We start from the raw sequence: 23,225 nt of genomic DNA, 5'->3' as shown, positions 1-23,225 counted from the left end.
CATCAGCAACAATTCTCCCTCTTAAATTCTTCAATTAGATGTGTAAATAAATATATATTTTTTTTTTTCAAATTATTTTTCCTGTCCAACTAATTTTCTGGTTGATGATACATAATAATATTCTAAGGCTGAAGAAATTTCTAACCCAATGAAACAAACTGTAGCAAACCCAATTGAAAAATTAAAAAAAAAAAAAAGTTGCTGGCAATTGGTATTATAAAGTGGGACCAGTGTCTGGCATGAGCATTCTTATCTCAACTTTTATAGCAAAAATCAATCAATATGTAGGATATTTATCATTTGAAGTAACATGCAGATTACAAATTTTACGGTCTAGAGGTCCGGAAATTGAAATGATATTAGAAGTACAAACTGTAAAGTGCTGAAGACATTGATTGCTTATATGTGTAATGCCAACAAAAACCCAACAAATGGGCTAGGCTTTGATTGAAGTGGAATTGCAACGGTGCAAGGCCCACAATGCTCTCACTACTTCAGTCATTGCCCATTCGTGGTTGGAGCATAACCTGTCTTTTATTACACAAAAGCTGCATGGCACTCGATTAAGGAGAACGCAAGAAGATACCATGAATTCACTCATGCTGATTCTGATTGCTAAATGGTCACATCCCTCTCAAGGCTGCAAACCGAGCCGCCAAGTCATCATAATCAGGTAACTTGGGATGCACATGCTTGGCTGTGCTTGACTTGTCTGGCTGGAAGGAAGCGGCGCGAGTAAACACTTTTGTTGCATTTGAAGGAGGTGTTTGCTCACGAGGAAGGGAAATTGATCGGGGTGGTGGAAGAATCTCTGAGATTTCACTAGGCCCGTCTTTGTTACCATGCTGTGGAGATTTATCCTCCTCGGCGTCTTGGTGATTTGCATGATGACTTTTGGACTTCCTTCTGACCTTTCCAGGTTCATAGGCTGATGGCTTCCTACTGTAATGAATCAACAGTTTATCTATCATTCTTTCCTCTTCATCATTCCGATAGTGCTCGTCATCAAACAAGATTTGCAGGCCCCGTCTTGAGTCATCCCTTCTCCTGCTTTTTGATCTCCTCTTGACAACTCCTATGTCTTCCAAATTGCCGACATCATCATGGCTAGTGTGTGATTTTGAGTGCCTCCTCCTTGAGGATCTTGGTTTTGGAATCGGGTTACTACAAATACCTTCATCCTGGTGTCTATCATTCTCATGTACATTATCACTTGCTCTTGTATGCATAACACTTTGCCTCTCACGGTCAGGATGATATGCTTCTTGTAGGATTTTCTCAGACCTATTACCAGCATTGGCTCTGTTGTCCCTTGAAAAATTTTGCGAGACTACATTACCATCAGAGCCTGTAAAGGAAGATCCTAAACTGCCTTCATATTTTCCATCTTTCAGTTTGGCATTGGGTTTAGTGTAAGGAGGGGGGATGGCATTATTATAGTACGGTTTGAACTTACGTGCTTCCTCCTGAACATTTCTTGCTGACTTTGCAGCATCATATTGGCCAGAGTGATGATTACCAGCCACTGAATCTCTGGCATCACCCTTTGACCATGATCCTGCATAACTAGGCAGAATATCTGGCTTTCCATGAGATAAACTGTCCTGGCCGTCTCTTATGGGTGCAGCATTCTCCCTACCATCATGCAATTTGTCTCCGCCATCAAAACTTTCTATTCTTTTCCTCTGAGATGAACTGCCTAATCTAACTGTTTTCAGGGGAGTATCCTCCTTCGAGGGTTCACGCTTCTCCACAGCAACTTCTTGCTTTCCTTGGAACAAACTATCATGGGTTTCCCTTTTCAGCATATGCTCTTCCCTGACATTTATCAGCTTGTATCCATTACTAGGGACTTGATTTCCGGACTGAGAATTAAGCTCATTTCTTCTTGAGGCATTGCTATCCTTTCCATTAAGTAATCTGTAATCATCATTGTCACGCTCAAGCCTTTCTTTGAGCGAAAAATCATGTTTGCCTTTCAGGACAGTGTTCTTGCCATTAATTGAATTGTATTGATCATCATGGACATTTGGAGACCCATAAATTTTAAGTTGCTCCTGCAAAATAATCACGTAAAGAAGAGACCAATATTCATCCTCCCAAAACCCCTACAAATCCAATCCCCAAAAGATAACAAAGTGAAGAAAATGAAAAACTCCTTTTTTAAAAAAATATTAGGAGAAAGAAATTGAAACAGCCATGTCTTTTAACCTAAACAATTTCAATATCAGCTTGCAACCCAAACCCTCCTACCATTCAGGTGTAAGGCCAGGAAAAAAACAGAAAGAATAGAGGGACAAACCTGTGCAGGTGCAGAGGGTTTAGATACCCTTTGTTCAAAAGACCTGGACTCCCATTTTATGCCGACTTCTGAAGCTATATCATGCATCAGCTGAACTTTCTTCTCTGTTGTAGATGGCTTTGAAGATAAATTCTCAACAAACTATTCATTGAAAATGTGAAAGTTAGTTATTCACTTACTTGTCGAAAGGCAACTACGGACATTTAATCTCCATAAGTGTGAATTTATCAAGATTACCTCTTGGTTAGCAAACAACTCCACAGAGTTCCCATATCTCTCATAAAATATATCCCTAAGGTCACGTAACTCTGGCATATCAGAAAACCTTGCAGCCGCAAACATTATAGATGACACAGCCTCCCTACAGTCCTCAGGGCAGTGCCTGTGGAGATGACAGTGAATCAGGAAAATATCAGTTCAAACTTATAAGTCAAAATCATTTCATTCTAACTAAACCATAAGGTTAAATTTGAATAGATCAGGCAAGAGAAATGCAGCATTCATATCATACTACATCAGCCAAAAGCATACAACTAATAGTCTATCATAGGCTATCCATAGCAATCACAAGCATAATTTGTTAGTACCCCCATAGTAACACCCATCGCTAGTGTTTCACTCTGGTAATACCATAGCCAAAAAGAGTTGCATATGATTCTCCTGAAACTGAAAAAAGGGGCTACCAAACACTTCAATTAAATACACAAAACTTCTCTTGGGGAAGCAGACCAGCCATAAGTATCTACCAGTTAATGAAACTATCAGCACGATTATGATACAGAACGTCTAAAACCTTTTCTATTGAATGGCATTTTGTTGTATCCGCATGGAATATTTTTGCCAATACTAACAGAACAAAGTTCATGCACAGATATCAAGTTCCAATCTCTGTTTTACAAAAATATAAATTTCACCCACTGGCTTCAGGTCCCTTTTCCTTAGGCAAACCACAAAAAACAGCACGTGCCTTTACTGACATTTATATGATAATCAGAATTCTTCTTGCCAATGTACAAGACCATGCAACTCAAAATTTTTACATTACTTCATCGGTAATTTCCTTTCATTAATTACTGATCCTATGACTATAGAACATGGGATAAATGGTTGTGGTGACCTTCTGGTATAAACAAGAAGAGAAGAATGTAAAGATGAGAGGCAAATCTGCATCCTATCATTGTAAAAGCTACCTCCCACAACAATCTATAGTGAATATGTATTGTACCTAAACCTATAAACAGCATTTAGCCAACCTAAATTATGCGTGCACGGTATTTTCAACTATGGTCATGAGGCAATTATCTACAAAAGATTATGCCTATGCCCATGTAAAGCAATTATAGTAAATTAGTAATATGTTTGCAAACCCAAGCCAGTTGATTTTGCCTTACAAACAATATATAAAATAATAGATACTGGTCACAGAAGAACAGCACAAAACTAAACCAGTTTCTATTTGAGCAATGTAATTTTGTGTTAAACTGAATTGATATAGAGCTATCCTTACCTCATCCTTTGCATGACTGAAAGATGCTTCGACACAAAATCACAAGATTTCTCAACAAAATCATAGCAAGATGATAGGGCCAATTCAGCTAGGAGCCCTTCAGCCTGTTCCATCACATGGTGCAGAATGAGAATACTTCTTCAAGATCTTCAATTCATTTTAAAACGTAAAAGGTTAAAGCTCACAAAGATACAGACACACAGGCACATGCACACATATTAGAGACCAGCTGTGTAAACTAGACAACAACCAATAGAAAGAATGGAACGAACAAAAACAAGCTGGGAAACAGGAAGATAAGACCCGATATTCTCTTTTTGCAAGAAAACAAAATTTGTTTTCTTCCTTTTTCGTACACTTTCTCATCCACCAAACAAATTGATAAAAAGAAACTAAACTTAATCCGATTTTAGATCAGATCAAACAATGAAAACAAGCTCAATGCGATTACTCCAAAAAAAAAAAATTACCCTGCCATAAGCATTAATATCGAGTCCATTAGCGAGCAGATCAGCCATATCTTTCTTCAAAAACTTCAAAGTGGCCTTCCTTTTTCTCCTTATAACCTCGATCCGACTCTTTGTCATTTTAATCAACGATTTACTACACCAAAACAAACAGAATCCAAATGAAACAAACATATCTCCCAATCAAATTCCACAAAAAAAGAGAACTAAAAGGACACAAGATATACATACCATTTGGAGGCGAAACTTCGACCTAGAAGTCCGTCCAGCATCTTCAAAACTCTTGTTTCTTCTTCCTTCGACTCGATGAATGAATCGATTCAAAAAGAAGAGAACTCAAAATCTACACCTTGAGCGGAAGCTAAGAAAAAAGCCAAGTCCGCCATTAACGAACTCTCAATTCTCTGTAAAAAACTAAAACCAGAGCTTTTTTAAGATCAGGGAAGTGTGTGTAGTGGAGGAAAAGAACAGCTTTCCATGTAAGACTATAGCGTGCGCTTTTTAGACAATTTTTAAATGACTCTCTGGTATTTTGCAGCTAAGCGCTTCACTGACTGAGCTTAATTACAATAATGACCCCATTTTTCCATTAAAAAACGGAGGTTAAATTTTAACGTTAAGTTCGAAGGGTAATTTGGGAAACTCATGAGATTCGAATCCTGAGCACAGTAGGCGGCGAAATTTACTTGAGCACGATGATCTGGCCGTTGATAGCTTAAGATTTTGGGGGTGGGGTCACGTAGTGGACGGTTGAAAATGATCTTGTGCATGGAGAAGGAGTTTGCTGAGCTGGCATCATTATCTCAGGCAGAGCAGAAGAAAGAAGAAGAAAATGCCGCGCTGGTTGTAACGGTAATTAATTAGGATTTTTTTTCCAGAGAATTTTAATTTCCGTTTATAAGGAAAAAAATTTATAGATTGGATTTTATGGAATTTCCATCACTATTTTATTCCATATATTAAAAATTATTTTTTTAGAAAATATAATTTTAGATATTATTAAAAATTTAGAAAATTAGTATCTTATTATTTTTAAAATTTTTATAATTAAAATATATTAAATTTAATGTAAAAATATTGTTTTCAGTGATGAATTTAAAATTTTTATGGTTTTGGGATTTTTCATTATTAGTTCATGCATCGCAATCACAATAATTGCCATTTCTGGTAAAGCTTAATTTTATTAATTTACTCATATTTATTTCATCCATTGCCTACACCTACGGGCGAGGCTGGTATGTAGATGACCAAACCCCCCAAGATTTAGCTCTGCCTAACTCACCTCACCATTGTTGCTTGCTGGCTAATAAAGAAATTGATTAAAGAGCAGTTTAGAGTTTTCTTTTTTAATATAATTAGAAGTATTTTTAAATTAATTTACTCATTAATCAAGATTAGATCCCTTCTTTAAGCTCAATGGTTCAACCCATATATTCAATAATTAAGATTCATTTTATGGGCTAATTATTAGGTGCACCCGGTGTACTAAAAAATAGTACTCCCTCTCTCACAGAAAGTGAATCTTTCCTATTATATAGAAAGTTGATCTCATATAATTATGAAATAAGGTGTATGTGCACTGAATGCACCTAATAATTCCTTCACTTATGAGTTTTGGTCATAAAAGTTGACTATGATCATGCACCTTTGCTTAACAAATTTGAAATTATTTTTTCAATGCTGGCCAGTGCAATAAGGAATCTTTTCTTCAGTTATGTCAATTATATTACCTTCCTTTATTCTGTATAATTTCATTGGATTGTGTTTATAAATAACAATGAGTCAAACTTTTACGGGTATTCGATTTGAACAAATTCTAATAAGGCGAATTTGTGTAGTATATAATTAAATTTAAAATAGATTCGAGTTTGAAATTTAATATTCATAATAAGTTTAAATTTTACATGTTGGATACTCATTACTCGTTACTCAAATTCATTTATATAAATATTTAATTAAATATAAAATATATATTCTTAATAATAATATTTATAAATTTTATATATTTTATTTTATATAAAATATAATTTAAATTTTTATGCAATTATTAAATTTTAAAATATAAATTATTAATTAAATTTGTTTTTTATGTAAATTATTAATTAAAATATATCAAATTAAATGGGTTTGAATATTTTTTTGATAATAATACTCGGGTTTATGATAGGTTTGGATACTTGAAAATAAATTTTAATCAAATTTATGATGGGTTTAAATTTAGGTAGTGTGATTTTCAGGTGCCATTCTTAATTGTGTTTAATTTTAATTCAAATTATGAACGAGGAAATTAAAATCCAACTTATATCTTGTTTTATTTCAATTCAAACCCATAAGTCATTAATCAGTTTTTGTCTATTATTAGGGATAGTAATAGATAGAATACTCACAAAAACTATATAGGATACCCACAAAACTTGTCTTACTATAATTCAATTAATATTATCAATATCCAAACAGTCTTAAACCCGATTAAAATCTATCTTCAAATATCTGAATTCATTTCAAATATGATTATTATTACTAAAAAAACATTCAAACTCATTTAATTTTATATATTTTAATTAATAATACGCATAAAAAATATTTTTATTAATAATTTATATTTTAAAAATATAATAATTTCATTAAATATTTAAATTTTATTTATTTAAAATACAATATATAAATAATATTATAAAAAAACATATATTTCATCGTCAATTAATTATTTACATAAATGGGTTCCATTAATCTAATATACATAATTCAAACTTGACTTAAAACTGTTATAAGTATAAATTTTTCAAATCTAAATTCTTCATAAACCTCATTATGTATTATCCAAACTTATCCTATTAAGATTCGATCAAATTAGACACCACAAATACTTGATCTGTTGCCATCCCTATATTGCATCTATTTAATTAGATTAGAGAATAGTATTTATACATATAGAGAACACACATAAAATATGAACAATACGCATTTAATAGAATCATAATAATTTTATCAAGTTAAAATATATGATCTCGAAAAATTAAATTCTATACACTAATATGAGCACTCGAAATATAGCATACAACATCATAGGTTTAATTTTTTTTAATAGATAATACGCATTGAGAACTTAGATAAAATTAATTAATGCTTAATTGTATTTAAGAGTAGATTAGATGTTAAGAGTGATTCCATTCCTAACAACATTATTATTAACAAACAAATATTTTTATGACTAATTAGTCAATAAGTTAGACTAAAACAAATTTATCTTTTAAACAAAGAAAGAGGGTGACATGTCACGTTTGCACTTCCTTGTCAGCGTCACATACGAGTCTCCAGCTGTATACTTTGTTCAATTAATCCCCCAAAGCTTATCGTGTGTCAAAAGAAGGTAAAGAAGAGGCAGTCAACGTGGCGATAATTTGTTATTATTATTATTTTTTTTTAGCTATATGTAATGGAATTTTAGATAGAGGTGAATGTTTGATTTACATCGAATTAAATTAAATTAAATTATAAAAATTAAATTATATATTTTAAAAATTGAATTAAATTAAAAAAAATAAAAAATTAAATAAAATCATTCTATTTTGATTCGGTTCAAACTGATCAATTTTTTATAAATTTTTAAATATAAATTTAATTTTTAAGTTATTTGATCTGATTTTAACTTTAATTTAAAATTAATAATCATTAATCAATAAAATTAAATAATTTATATATATAATTATATATAATTCATAAATTCACCATAAAAATAAATCAATTCAAAAATGAATAAACGTATTCTGTTCGGTTCGGTTTAATTAATCTTTTTCTTTTCAAAAATGAATTGAATCAAAATAATCAAAATTTTTATATATAAAACTGAACCAAACTAAACTAAACTAAATTATATTAAAAATTAAATTAAATTATTAAATTATGATAATTCAATTTAATTTTTTAATTTAAACATAATGATACTCACCCTTAACTTTAAAGCAAGCACTTGCATTGCACACCAATAGTTAAAAAGAGCATGATTCTTTGTCCACTTACATATTAATTAACTTTAATTTTGTTGTCTTTTAATGAGTTGATTAAGAAGTATTTGTGTTTGATAGTGAAAGGAGACTAAAGAGATTCTTCTTAAAATAATTTAATTTTTTTTTATTTGATTTAAATTTAATTTTCTCTAGCTATCATAGTTTCTCTCCATGATGACAATTACTGTTCGGTCCTTAACGTATGCAGCCAACCATTTACTCCATTTACTAACGTTCTTCAAGGCACATCTATAGTAGTTGAAGTTAGTAGCATCACTTTATTGGTGCATTATATGTGCAGGAATTGTTGGGTGTATATATATATATATTTAAATATATGAATTTTATTTTTTAAAATTAAAAAAAATATTTTTGTTGGAGTACTATATTTTAATATTACCTGTGTATTTTAGAATATTCCTTACAATGTGAATTTGTCTTTTGAGTTTTTTTTTTCTCAATGTTCATGCCTTGAAAAAAAATATATTATTTAAAAAAAAAGTGATTTAAAAATATAAATTTTTTATAATTACAGTAAAAAAAATAATAAATTTAAAAATATGAAATGATATTTTAATACAAAATATTTAAATTGTAGTTTATACATATTCTTCAGCGCTGAAAATGCGATAAACATATTGTTTTCAATTATTATTTTTTAATTTAAAATAAATTTTCCATGAGAAGTCAATTTTCTTACTGATTAATTGAGATTTGTGAGTTTGTTTGACATTCTTATTAAAAAAAAAAGAACATTAAAAATTAATTTAAAATAATTTGAAATATTTTAATTATAAGAAATTTAAAATAATTAAATAATAAGCACTTTTTATATTCACAATTTAAAAAAAAAATACTTAACTCACTTTATCATGAATTTAAAATATAAATATATAAATTTATCAATTTTATATGTAAAATTTACTATATATATTATATTTTGAACTCTCAATATCGAAAATTATTGTTTAAACCTAATTTATTATAAATTTAAAATATAAGTACATGAAACTCATATATTTAATAAGTGAATTATACTAAACATTTTATATTTTGGGTCGCCAGGTCTAGTAAAAATTTTCCCACAACAATAACATAGGCCTAATTAATTTTGGATGCCTATTTGGTAGTGTATTGAAAATTTTCTAAGTTTTTTTAAGTGACATTCTCATTCTATTGTTTCGTTATATTAATGGAGCATGCCTAAATTTAGGATTGACTCTGTTATTTTAATAAAAAAAAAAATGTAACATTGCACACAACAACAGTATTCTTTATAGAAATGAACAAAGGTTGGTTGAAGCTTCAATAGCATTAGTGTAGCAGAAGCATTTGAGCTACAATCAATATGAAGATAATGATATTCATCTACCAGAAGCATCTCAAGAAGTTAACGAGGAAACGAAACAGATAATTTTCACTGTAAAGCAAATCATGTCGAACTAGTCTTTCCAAAATGATATTCTGAGGCAGAAGTTCACTGTAAAATAGTACGGTGGAGACAGAAGCCGCAGGCTCAATTATTAACGATGTAAGAAGCCTCGCCAGTGACCGGAACATCACTGGAAAAAGAGACTGCTCAAAATGGAAACAAGAATAAATTAAGATCGAACTAGAAATATTAATCTCAAGAAAGGATTATTTGTCCATTATATTGAGAACACAATGAAAGAAATTGAAACGGTGAAATGGAAATGGGTTTGGCCCTTTGGGAGCTGAAGAATTAATGAAGATAGATATATACATACCATAGGTTTTGCGAGGGAGACGATATCTACCAAGAAACATTGGAGATGGAAGTCTTATTCTTTAATAGTTAGTAAGGTAAGGGAAGGTGTACGTACTATGTACCATATTGGGTTCTCTAGCTGCCAGTCTTCAACTGGCATTCAGACCTAACTGTCCATATTCTTAGGTTACCTAAAATTCTCAACTGCGAATTTCTGGTGGGAAAATGCCAATTTTAACCTAGCAGCTGGAGGAGTTTCTTCAAATTAGGTTTCATCAGTACCAGGACTACCGTTGTCAAGTAGATATTAAGATGTTTTGGGGGTGAAATGAATTCCATAATACAATCCCTGATTCTTTTCTTGTGGAGTTCTCACCTCAGATGGTAAAGGAAAGCTGAATATCACACACACTGGAGGGCTGCAGAGAGTAATTGTATGGCACTCCAATGAAGCAGTGTCAATGAATGCGACTGCCACTTCTTTTGGACATTGAAACTGTGCTAAGAGGGGTAAATTTTGATTTACCAGTCCTAAAGCAGGAAACCATCGGCAAAGTTTGCCTGGACTAGAACTAGGCGTGAACTCAGAGAATGGACATAACTGGATAATTTGATTCATTGTCAGACACTCCCACCGGGTATTTTCAGTCTCAACTATGGATGGAACCAATAAAATCCCACATGCATTTAATTGTAGGATTTCAATATCCCACCCTTTGATTCTCTCCATTTGTCACTTTATGCCATTCAATTTTGTTTGTTTTTATGTACTGTTACAAGTTATGGCATTCTTATAAACCTTGTGTGCAGTTATAACCGGTTTTGGTCCTGGACAGGCTATTTTTCATTTCAGGAAGTCGCATAAAACAGGATATCAAAAATGGAATTTACTAATCAAACACATCATACAATATTCAAATTCCAACCAAAAAAGAAATGAAAACGCTACTTATAACCTGTGGCCTTTAAAAAGTCCTGAAAGGAGGCTTGCAAGATCCTTTCAGCTTGAACTGGGAGACAACAGCGATGACAAAACTCTTACTGGATGATTATTGCATTTCATCCACTCTATCAGCATCACTTAAAGCTGGATATAACTATCAAGAGTACATAAAGAACAAATAGAGAAATTCAAGGCTCCTTAGTGGTGACAAAAATACTACTGCTTCTCAGGCTTATCTGGTTCTTCTTCCTTCTCAGGATCTTCCTCCTCTTCTTCTTTCTTTTTCTCTTCTTCTTCTTCTTCATCTTCTTCAGGAGGATCATATGGCAATGGGGGCGGTATTGGTGTTTTCATAGGGCTAAACTGGGGAAATATGTCAGGTCTGCGTCCAGGCTTGGGCCTTTCCCACTCCTGCAATGTGAAATCACAAATTATAATTCACTGTACTACATCAAACAGTATTAAACAACGGACCCACTACAGCCAATTCTCAAAAACATGATATCTCTAGGAAGTTTACATAATATCTAATTCTTACTTTATTGTTTTCGTGACAAGCAAATCTCAAGTACAAAACCAACCAAAAGGGTCACAACCATATGCTTTCTTCACAGATAGCCCAAGCATTTGAAGGACCATAGAAAAATAAGGTATATATTGTTCTCGTAGGAATGGTGGACTGCATGCTATATTATCTCAGAAGAGAAGAAACAGCCACTTCTCAAAATGGGAAACATTCAACCAGTAGACTAGCAGGCACATCCTTTCAGAAAAGTTCAATTAAGTAATCCTTGAAGGGTAAAGGCTGAAAAAGTGTTTCACATAGAATAACAGTACAAAGTCTGAATCAATTACTAGTCAATGAGGGGAGGGCAGCATAATATGCATTTACATGGAAACTCTGCATAATTAATTTCTTTTTTTTTTTTTTTCACAACATAAAATCATGATTTCACTGAATTATACCCCTTATAACAGTTTCTGATGTTAGGCCACATTAAAATTAGCGAAGGGCAATCAAAGACATTCTAGATAACCATCCAGCAATAAAACTACAACACCAGAAATCAGTTGCAATGCCTCCTAATTATGGCATGCCAAACACTAATCTATTATACAGTTTGAAAGCCATCCAGTAGTAAACACTAAACTTTTGGTATACGAGTGATATGATGTTTGCTCATGAATATTAAAACACGGTTGAAAAAATCAACATATCAAACCTAAATATGCCATACAAGTAGAATATCTTTGGTTTGGCTCTAGAAATTAAAATCTGAACTGTGCCAAACTTATTACTACTTTGGGCATAATTTCAATCCTGGTCACTATGCGTATCACTAAATTTTGGACCGATCAATTAACTTCAACTTGTAACGTCAAACATCATTCGTAGGAGTCAAGTTGGTTCCATTGTTATTTTACATTTTAGTTTCATAACAGTTATGAGAAAAGAATTCTAAGATCAGAAGGCAAGGCTTCATTTTTGAAGATTCATGAAGCTAAGTTTTGTTCAAAGTCAAATTTCGACAATATTTGTTATCTAAAAAAATGAACAAATTAAGAAAAAAAAATTGTAAGATTCTTGTTGACCCCGTGTAGCTCAAAATGAGCATTGATTTTGATGATAACAAAACTCAAAGAGAATCTATCTAACCCAACTTTAAAAGTGATGTGTAGATTCTTTGTCTTATTACTAAAGAATTCTTGAAGTTGCATCTAAGGAGAAAGGATACTCAAAGGCATTTCAAGACAAATTCAAAATAAGAAAAGGACAAGACTATGGAAGCCAAGACTCAAAGAAAAGGTATAAAAGGCATAGTATTAAGGAGTGAGTCTTAGGTCTTTTGTAAAAAGAATGAATGAGAATTTAGTCATATGGAGCTCAAAAATGAAATTTTATTTTCTGATTATTTTTTTCTCATCATGACCTTGGATACTACCATTGAAATATTTTTTAAGGTCTAAATCATTTGACATTGCAAGTTGAGATATGCAGATGTTGACTTAGTTTGCTAACTGGTTTGCTAAAATCGTTAGTTTACTAACCAGTTTACTGACTGCTCCTAAAATTTTATTAGTTTGCTAATTTATCAGAGCTGCTCAACTTCGCACAAAAGGACAAAATAACGGCTATTTTGTCTTGGGCAGTGTGTGTAACGTTCCAAAAGGGTTTCAAACGGTCTAAAATGATTTGGGACTATAAATACACATTCTTTACTTCATTTACACTTGATGAAAGCTAACAATTGAACTCCAACATTGATTTTTCATTTATTGCTTTCATTCAAGAGCTTTAAAGATTTTTGAGCTTCCATTGGCAAATCTACTCATCTCTTCTTTATAGTTTGATTTGTATTGAGTAAGAGTGAGTGTTGAAATATTAAATTGCATTCAAGAGAGGTTGTACAAGCACCTATTGAAGCTTGAGAGAGAAAGTGCTTGTGATAGCACTTGTAGAGGTTTCAAGCTACCTTGGTAAAGCTTGGTGTTGTAAAGGGCTTTTGGTCTCTTGCCTTCAAAAGAGCAAATAGTGGAGACAAGACTCAAAGAGGGTTCTTTGAGAGAGTGGATGTAGGCTAGTTAAGCCGAACCACTATAAAAATCATTGTGTTTGATCTCTCTAACCTTTACCTCCTTAATCTTGTGCAATTTAAATTTTTCTTGCTATACATGATATTGAATGTTGTTTGAATAAGATTGAGTTGATATATTTGAGGACATATTAAGTGACTTGAGAAATCAATTGTATATTGTATGGTGCATGCCTTGTTAGAAATTGCCATATACATTGATTGAGGGTTAAATTGCAACTTAGGAACACATTGTTGAAGCTCATATTATTTTCATTACACATAGAGAAACACTTAGTTGAACATAGCCACAATTTTTCATTAGGCTACAAGCAAGGGCCGAAAAATTGTTAAAATCCAATTCACCCCCCCTCTTGGACTATATTTGGGACAACAAATTGGTATCAGAGCCTGGTTCTCTTGCTTAAGGTCTTACAACCTTAGAGTGATCCACAATGGCTAGTTCATCTAGTAATTCTGCCGGTATACCCGCACCATTAGTTGAAGGCTACTCAATCACTAGACCACCACTCTTTAATGGCACTAATTATTCATTTTGGAAAGTAAGAATGAGAAATTTTATACAATCTGTAGATATTGATGCATGGAGAATTATTAAAAATGGTCCACATGTTCCTCAAAAGAATGGTCCAGGAACTACAAAGGTTCCAAAACATGAAGATGAATATGATGACAATGATTGGAAGAAAATTTCTATAAATGCTAAAGCTATTAATATTTTGCATTGCTCACTTGACCTTAATGAATACAATCGTGTTTCAGGATGTCAATCTGCTAAGGAAATTTGGGATAAGCTTGAAGTGACTTATGAAGGAACTGATGTTGTTAAAGAGTCCAAAGCAAACCTTCTGATTCGAGATTATGAGTTGTTTGAAATGAGGCCAGGAGAATCAATTGCGGATATGAGTACAAGGTTTACTGATCTTGTAAATCTTCTCAAAGCACTTGGTAAAAAATTTGAGGAAGCTGAACTTGTGAAGAAAATTCTTAGATCACTTCCAAAGTCTTGGGAAGCAAAGACAACAGTTATCCAAGATACCAAAGATTTCAAAACATTCACCTATGATGAACTCATTGGTTCTCTCATTGCACATGAGATGGTATACAAGAAGGATGAAGTTGAAAATGAGCAAAAGAAGAAGAAAAGCATTGCTCTCAAATCAAACAAGGATGAAGATAAGAAGAAAGGAGTTGCATTCAAAGTTGACTCAAGTGACAACTCAAATGCTTCAAGTGATGATGATGATGAAATGGCTATGCTTGCGAGAAAATTTAAAAGAGCTTTCAAGAAGGGTGGAAGCAAATACAAGAAATTCTTGAAGAAGTATACTCCCAAGGATAAACATTTCAAAGATTCAAAAGAAGAAATTGTATGTTATGAGTGTCACAAACCTGGACATATCAAGCCCAAATGTCCACTACTCAAGAAGAAGAAAGAAAAAGAAGATAGGAGCAAGAAAGCAATGAAAGTAGTATGGAGCAACAGTGAAGAATCTTCAAATGATGAATCAAGTGACAAAGAGGCTGCTCTTCTTTGTTTGATGGCATGTGAGGAGAAAGTTGAGAGCTCACAAAAAGATGAAGAAAGCGACAATGAGGTAAATTCTTATGAATCTCCTAATGTAGAAGAACTTGAACTTGCATTTGCTAGAGTATATGATGAGTATAGAAATTACAAGAGAAAATGCAGTAAAATGAATTTAGAGATTGAATCATTGAAATCACAAAATATTGCCATGTCCAATGTGTATAAAGAAAATGAATTTTACAAAGGACAAATTGCTTTGTTTAAAGAACTAGACTTAGAGTTGAAATCCTCAAAAGAAACTTGTGAAATGCTCATTGAGAAAAATAAAGTTCTTGAAGCTAAAGTAGAGTCTTTGACAAATGATTTGGCAAAGTTTACAAAAGGAAAAGAAACTCTAGATGCACTTCTTGGAAACCAAAGAATTTCGCATGAAAAATATGGAATTGGTTTTGATGGTTTCATGAACTATGACAAATATAAGAATCATTTCATTAAAGCATCTACATCTTCCTTGCCTAATGTTACATTTTATTATTGCAATAAAAGAGGTCATATGATTAACTCTTGTGCATTTAGGAAAGGTTATCTTAAGATAAAGAAGGTATGGGTACCAAAGGGAACCTTACCTAAGGTCACTAACCCCCAAGGACCCAAAGTTGCTTGGGTACCTAAAGCTAAATGATTAAATTTCAGGTTTGTTGCAAAGGGATGAAGGAAAGTGAAAAATGGTACATAGATAGTGGTTGTTCAAAGCACATGACTGGTGAAAAGGGCAAGTTTTCAAAAATCACAATGAAAGATGGAGGATACGTAAAATTTGGAGATAAAGGGAAAGGAAAAATAATTGGAAATGGCACAATAGGAACCAAACCTTGTATTGAAGATGTTTCACTTGTTGAAGGTTTGAAATACAACTTGCTAAGTGTAAGCCAACTGTGTGATAAAGGCTTTGAGGTAAGGTTTACTTCTTCTCTATGTACAATCAATAGTTTAGATAATGACACATTGTTCATTGCCAATAGATCAAATAATGTTTACTTGCTTAACATGAATAATTTTGAAACTAATCATGGTACATGTCTAGTATCTCTTGATAACTCTAGTTACTTGTGGCATAGAAGACTAGGTCATGCAAGCATGCATACACTCTCAAAACTGTCTAAGAAAGATCTTGTTAATGGTCTTCCTAAGATTAAGTATGAAAATGAATTTCAATGTAGAGCATGTGCACTAGGAAAGCATACTAGAGCATCTTTTAAATCTAAAAATATTGTGTCTACCACTAGGCCATTAGAATTGCTTCATCTTGATTTATTTGGACCTGTAACTCCTACTAGTCTTGGTGGAAAATCATATGCTTTAGTTATTGTTGATGACTATTCAAGATATACATGGACATTTTTCCTTGCTCACAAAGATGAAACTTTTGAAAAATTCACCTCGTTTAGTAAAATGGTTCAAAATGAAAAAGGCTTTTGCATCTCATCTATAAGAAGTGACCATGGAACTGAATTTGAAAACCATTTATTTGAGAAATATTGTGACAAATATGGAATCAATCATAATTTTTCAGCTCCTAGAACACCACAACAAAATGGGGTAGTAGAAAGGAAAAATAGAACTTTGCAAGAAATGACTAGAACTATGTTGAGTGAAAATAATTTGCCAAAGTACTTTTGAGCTGAAGCTGTTAATACATCTTGCTATGTGTTGAATAGAGTTTTGATTAGACCAATCTTGAAAAAGACTCCCTATGAGTTATGGAAAGGAAGGAAGCCAAGTATCTCATATTTCAAAGCATTTGGTTGTAAGTGCTATATTTTAAATAACAAGAAGGATAACTTGAAGAAATTTGATGCTAAATCTGATGAAGGAATCTTTCTTGGATATTCAACAAAGAGTAAAGCCTATAGAGTGTTCAATAGAAGAACTTTGGTTATTGAGGAAACTATTCATGTTTTGTTTGATGAGACTAACCCTTCTATTAGAAGGAAAAATGCTTGTGATGATAACATTGAGCAGATTTTTGGAAAAGAAAATTCAATATCAAGTCAAGAAATGGAACAAGTTGATGACAAAGATGAGGAAACTCAAGGAGAAACTACAATAGATGTCCATGATGCCAATGAAGATCAAATTAATGAAGAAATGCCAAATTTGGAAGAATTACAAGTAAATGAGCCCCAACATGAAGATTTACCTAAAGAATGGAGATTCCATAGAAACCATCCTCAAGAAGACATTATTGATGATCCATCTCAGAGGATGATGACTAGAGCACAATTGAGAAGATATTTTGGTAATGTTGCTTTTGTTTCACAAATTGAACCTAAATGTTTTGAAGATGCTCAAAATGATGAAAGTTGGATTCTTGCTATGCAAGAAGAACTAAATCAATTTGAGAGAAATAAAGTTTGGAATTTAGTGCCTAAACCAAAAGATCATTCAATTATTGGTACTAAATGGGTTTTTAGAAACAAAATGGATGAAAAAGGCAATGTTGTTAGGAACAAAGCTAGACTAGTGGCTCAAGGCTACAACCAAGAGGAAGGGATTGATTTTGATGAAACCTTTGCTCCGGTTGCTAGAATTGAAGCTATTAGAATGTTGTGTGCCTTTGCATGTTTCAAGGATTTTATGCTTTATCAAATGGATGTCAAGAGTGCATTTTTAAATGGTTATATTGATGAGGAAGTGTATGTTGCACAACCTCCAGGCTTTGAAAATCATGAGCATCCAAATCATGTTTATAAACTTACTAAAGCTTTATATGGTTTGAAGCAAGCTCCTAGAGCATGGTATGAAAGGCTTAGTAAATTCCTTTTACAAAATGATTTTCAAAGAGGCAAAGTGGATACAACACTTTTTGTTAAGAAGCATCATAATGATATGCTTATTGTGCAAATTTATGTTGATGATATAATTTTTGGTACTACTAATGAATCTCTTTGCAAGAAATTTTCTAAGATTATGCAGAATGAATTTGAAATGAGCATGATGGGTGAGCTCACATTCTTCCTTGGACTTCAAATTAAACAAATGAAAGATGGCATCTTCATAAATCAATCAAAGTACATCAAGGATATGCTAAAGAAATTTAAGATGGAAAATTTGAAGAGCATGGGCACTCCTATGAGTTCAACAATTAAAATGGACAGTGATGAAAAAGGTAAAGAAGTAGATACCAAGCTTTATAGAGGTATGATTGGCTCTCTTTTGTATCTTACTGCATCTAGGCCTGATATACACTTTAGTGTTTGCTTGTGTGCAAGATTTCAATCATGTCCAAAAGAATCTCATCTAAGTGCAGTTAAAAGAATTTTTAGATATCTCATAGGGTCACAATCAATTGGTTTATGGTATCCAAAGTGCGAATCATTCAATCTTGTTGGCTATAGTGACTCTGATTTTGCTGGAAGTAGACTGGACAGAAAAAGTACCTCAGGTACTTGTCAATTTCTTGGTCATGCACTAGTTTCTTGGCACAGTAAGAAACAAACTTCAGTAGCTTTATCTACAGCTGAGGCAGAATATATAGCTGCTGGTAGTTGTGTTGCTCAAATTTTATGGATGAAACAACAATTGGAAGATTTTGGTCTAAAATATAATCTTGTTCCAATTAGGTGTGACAACACTAGTGCCATAAACTTGGTCAAAAATCCAGTCCAACATTCAAGAACTAAACATATTGAGATCAGACATCACTTTATTAGAGATCATGTTCAAAATGGAAATATCAAGATTGAGTTTGTTACCTCTGAAAATCAACTTGCTGACATTTTTACAAAGCCTCTTAATGAAGAAACCTTTTGTAGAATTAGAAGGGAAATTGGTATGTGTGAATCACTTGCTTGAAATCTAAATCATAATGACATCATGTATCTACATTTTATTGAATGTGTAATTGATCTGCTGTGATATTAGTTTGCTGAAAAATCTTTAAAGAATATTAGCTAACTTGTTTGTGTACTTGTGAAATTAGTTTACTAAGTTGTATGCTAATATTGCGTGACTAAAATTAGTTTGCTATATCGTGTACTGTTCAAATCTCAAACCAAAACGTGATTATGGCTGAAATTTTCTGCGTGTCCAGTTATGCATTTATCTTTTCACATTTGATATTACATTCTCAATGCTGTGTCAGACATGTAAAAATATTTATTTGTGCATATAAAGATAAATAGACTTGTTTAAAATAAAAAAAAAAAGGGGGAAGAAAACAGGTTCAGAGAAAGTACACTGGAATAGAAAAGCGCGGGACTCAAGAGAACTTAAAATCCTCTGCCACACGAAACCGTCACCCTCTCTCTCCTCTGCTTCGGTTCACGAAACCTCCAAAATAAACCCATTTTCTTTCCGGCAAAATATATCCAAACCCATCAGACCTCTCGTCTCTCCTTTCCTCTCCACTCTTACATACCGAAAAACCAGTACTCAATTTCACATTTTTTTTTTTTCGTCAATGGCTCATGCTAAATGAAAATCTCCAGTTGCTGCGGCTGCTTCCTCATCCTCATCAGCCTCCGACGATATCCCTGTCGCTGCATTACGAAAGAAATTGAAAGGGAAGAAAAATTTACCTGAATCGAAATTAACAAGTGGGTCTTCCGACCCATCCAAGGCTGTCGAACCCATCAGAACGACGCGTAAAAGAAAAAGAAGCGGCAAATGCGAAAGAGTGATACCAAACGCAAAAAGGGGGCTGCCTAATCTTTGGGCTCAGTGGATAAAGCACTATTAGATTGAAAATTTATCAAATGGGAGTACTTCAATCAGGTAAACTTTCAATTCAAAGAGATTTTTGAGTTTCAAGGATGGATGGCTGTTTGTGAATGTACAAATGATTTTGAATAACAGTTTATATGATGTATCTCATGGAACTGATAGCTACGGCTTTGAAATTGCCCAATGATGGAAATAAAATTTCCACCCATAAGGATGTTGCTAGGATGGCAGGCTTTAATTTGGTTAAGTTTGAAAAAGGTACTTAGAGCAATTTACTATGGTTATTTGAGTCACTTGGATATGTGTATCATGTGGCACATTGTTAACAAAGTAAAAATGAATTTGGCATATTAGATTTTTAAGAACATGTGCAAAGCTTATGGATTTGGAAAATTGCCTTATGCACATCTCTTGACTGCTGTGTTTAAAGAGCTGAATGTGAATGTCTCTAAGGAAAGCTCTAGGACTGATTTGATGGTGCTTAGAGAAATACATTCGCATAATCGATGGGAGAAAGAAAAGGTTTGAAAAGGGTGGTTCCTCCTCTGCTAAAATTGGTTCTGATTCTTGCATATTTAGTTTACTAGTCTGTTTGCTACTTTTGGTTTTTAGTTTGCTACTGTCTACCTTACTGCGTCTACTTTGGGCTGACCTGCTTCTTTTTGGATTATTTTCTCCTATTTCCTTTTTGATTGATGACAAAAAGGGGGAGAATGGAAATATGTTGATGTGAATATGAAATATGTTGATGTGAATATGTGTTCATACTTACTTGTGTTGATGGAAATATGGAAATATGGAAATGTGTTGATATACTTGTGAAGTGTGATGATATGAGAATATGTGTTGATACTTGTGTTGATGAATATGTGTTTATACTGGTGTTTATATTTGAGAATTGTGAAAATGCTTTATAGCATAAATTCAGGGGGAGCTTATGACAGATTTCTTGGAAATTATGTGCATATATTTAGGGGGAGCATTTTCGGTATACTATACTTGGATTTACATACTCACATAAACTTTCACACACTTTTATTTTTTACTGTTGATTCAGTTGAGTTTTGTCATCATCAAAAAGGGGGAGATTGTTGACCCCGTGTAGCTCAAAATGAGCATTGATTTTGATGATAACAAAACTCAAAGAGAATCTATCTAACCCAACTTTAAAAGTGATGTGTAGATTCTTTGTCTTATTACTAAAGAATTCTTGAAGTTGCATCTAAGGAGAAAGGATACTCAAAGGCATTTTAAGACAAATTCAAAATAAGAAAAGAACAAGACTATGGAAGCCAAGACTCAAAGAAAAGGTATAAAAGGCATAGTATTAAGGAGTGAGTCTTAGGTCTTTTGTAAAAAGAATGAATGAGAATTTAATCATATAGAGCTCAAAAATGAAATTTTATTTTCTGATTATTTTTTTCTCATCATGACCTTGGATACTACCATTGAAATATTTTTTAAGGTCTAAATCATTTGACATTGCAAGTTGAGATATGCAGATGTTGACTTAGTTTGCTAACTGGTTTGCTAAAATCGTTAGTTTACTAACCAGCCATCGATCGCTTCCTAAAATTTTATTAGTTTGCTAATTTATCAGAGCTGCTCAACTTCGCACAAAAGGACAAAATAACGGCTATTTTGTCTTGGGCAGTGTGTATAACGTTCCAAAAGGGTTTCAAACGGTCTAAAATGATTTGGGACTATAAATACACATTCTCTACTTCATTTACACTTGATGAAAGCTAACAATTGAACTCCAACATTGATTTTTCATTTATTGCTTTCATTCAAGAGCTTTAAAGATTTTTGAGCTTCCATTGGCAAATCTACTCATCTCTTCTTTATAGTTTGATTTGTATTGAGTAAGAGTGAGTGTTGAAATATTAAATTGCATTCAAGAGAGGTTGTACAAGCACCTATTAAAGCTTGAGAGAGAAAGTGCTTGTGATAGCACTTGTAGAGGTTTCAAGCTACCTTGGTAAAGCTTGGTGTTGTAAAGGGCTTTTGGTCTCTTGCCTTCAAAAGAGCAAATAGTGGAGACAAGACTCAAAGATGGTTCTTTGAGAGAGTGGATGTAGGCTAGTTAAGCCGAACCACTATAAAAATCATTGTGTTTGATCTCTCTAACCTTTACCTCCTTAATCTTGTGCAATTTAAATTTTTCTTGCTATACATGATATTGAATGTTGTTTGAATAAGATTGAGTTGATATATTTGAGGACATATTAAGTGACTTGAGAAATCAATTGTATATTGTATGGTGCATGCCTTGTTAGAAATTGCCATATACATTGATTGAGGGTTAAATTGCAACTTAGGAACACATTGTTGAAGCTCATATTATTTTCATTACACATAGAGAAACACTTAGTTGAACATAGCCACAATTTTTCATTAGGCTACAAGCAAGGGCCGAAAAATTGTTAAAATCCAATTCACCCCCCCTCTTGGACTATATTTGGGACAACAATTCTCAATCAAATAAAGGACTAAAATTAAAAAAAAAAAAAAGAAAGGAGCTTTACTATCGTCTAAGCATTGGCTATACAAATCTTTGTAGCTGATTGATTCTATAGATATTGAGTACCATGCCCATATCACATTTCTGATTGATAAAGAGATAAATTCTCAATCAAAGAAACTTATTTCTTACATCTCCCTAATATCGTTTATCTATCAGATTGTATAATTAAACGCTAAATAAAACACCCATTTTAATGAAAAAAGAAAAAAAAAATTCAAACAGCTCAATATGAATCATCATCCCATCATCCCATCCAAAACAAACTAAAACAACACATACACACATCAACATAATCACATGATTAATTAGTAAAGCTCAATTTCAACAAGAAACAATTCCCAAAACATATAATCCAAAATAAATAATTAAATGAAGTGGAGGGAGAAACGTACGATAGGAAAATCAAGAGGATTTCGGCGAGTCAATTTTTCTTCATCAGGAGCCATACAAACCACTTGCTTTTGCCGCCGGCTCCGATTGGTATTCCTACTACTAGTAGAAGAAATCAAGCGTCCAGAGCCAAACATCGGCGTAGAGAAAAGAAGAGACCACCGGCGGTAACTACGGCAGCTTGTTGAAGAAGAAGAAGATGCAACGGCGGCTGAAGATGTAGGAGGCACCACTAAGGGTTTCGAGGTCGAGCATATTGAGAGGTAAATAGATGCCATACCCTGAGTTTTTACAAAATCTTCTTCCTCCCAGTTGCTGTACTTTCAAGTCGTCGTCTTCTTCTTTCTCGTCTGGTTTTGCTCCCCGCAGAATCGAAAGTGGTAACGGAAAACATAAATAAACCAACCACCTCTCCCTACGCACCCCACAACTCCATTTCTATCCGCATCTGGTTTTTCTGGCGATTCCTACGTCCTAATCGTGCGCATATAGATCTTTAAGTGGGC

General features: G+C 33.0%; 2 protein-coding genes and 1 long non-coding RNA gene across 3 annotated transcripts; all 3 read right to left on the bottom strand.

The window, feature by feature from the left end:
- Nucleotides 1–273: 273 nt before the first annotated feature.
- Nucleotides 274–4,790, bottom strand: LOC110672481 (uncharacterized). The gene is made up of 6 exons (XM_021835274.2): nucleotides 4,508–4,790; nucleotides 4,280–4,412; nucleotides 3,810–3,913; nucleotides 2,540–2,684; nucleotides 2,303–2,443; nucleotides 274–2,057 (listed from the first exon to the last, which is right to left on the bottom strand). Exons 1-6 carry the CDS (start codon nucleotides 4,546–4,548, stop codon nucleotides 624–626), a joined length of 1,998 nt encoding a protein of 665 aa, XP_021690966.2. The 5' UTR covers nucleotides 4,549–4,790; the 3' UTR covers nucleotides 274–623.
- Nucleotides 4,791–9,576: 4,786 nt separating this feature from the next.
- Nucleotides 9,577–10,130, bottom strand: LOC131179085 (uncharacterized). Its single transcript, XR_009148081.1, has 2 exons — nucleotides 10,032–10,130; nucleotides 9,577–9,858 (listed from the first exon to the last, which is right to left on the bottom strand). It is a non-coding gene; the product is annotated as an uncharacterized LOC131179085 (long non-coding RNA).
- Nucleotides 10,131–10,884: 754 nt separating this feature from the next.
- Nucleotides 10,885–23,194, bottom strand: LOC110672482 (uncharacterized). The gene is made up of 2 exons (XM_021835275.2): nucleotides 22,722–23,194; nucleotides 10,885–11,366 (listed from the first exon to the last, which is right to left on the bottom strand). Exons 1-2 carry the CDS (start codon nucleotides 22,995–22,997, stop codon nucleotides 11,172–11,174), a joined length of 471 nt encoding a protein of 156 aa, XP_021690967.2. The 5' UTR covers nucleotides 22,998–23,194; the 3' UTR covers nucleotides 10,885–11,171.
- Nucleotides 23,195–23,225: the final 31 nt, after the last annotated feature.

The sequence above is a fragment of the Hevea brasiliensis genome, chromosome 4 (genome assembly GCF_030052815.1).
Source record: "Hevea brasiliensis isolate MT/VB/25A 57/8 chromosome 4, ASM3005281v1, whole genome shotgun sequence".
In the NCBI taxonomy this organism is placed as follows: domain Eukaryota; kingdom Viridiplantae; phylum Streptophyta; class Magnoliopsida; order Malpighiales; family Euphorbiaceae; genus Hevea; species Hevea brasiliensis.
The sequence above is the reverse complement of the archived record's forward strand: the minus strand, read 5'-3'. Positions and strand labels throughout refer to the sequence as shown.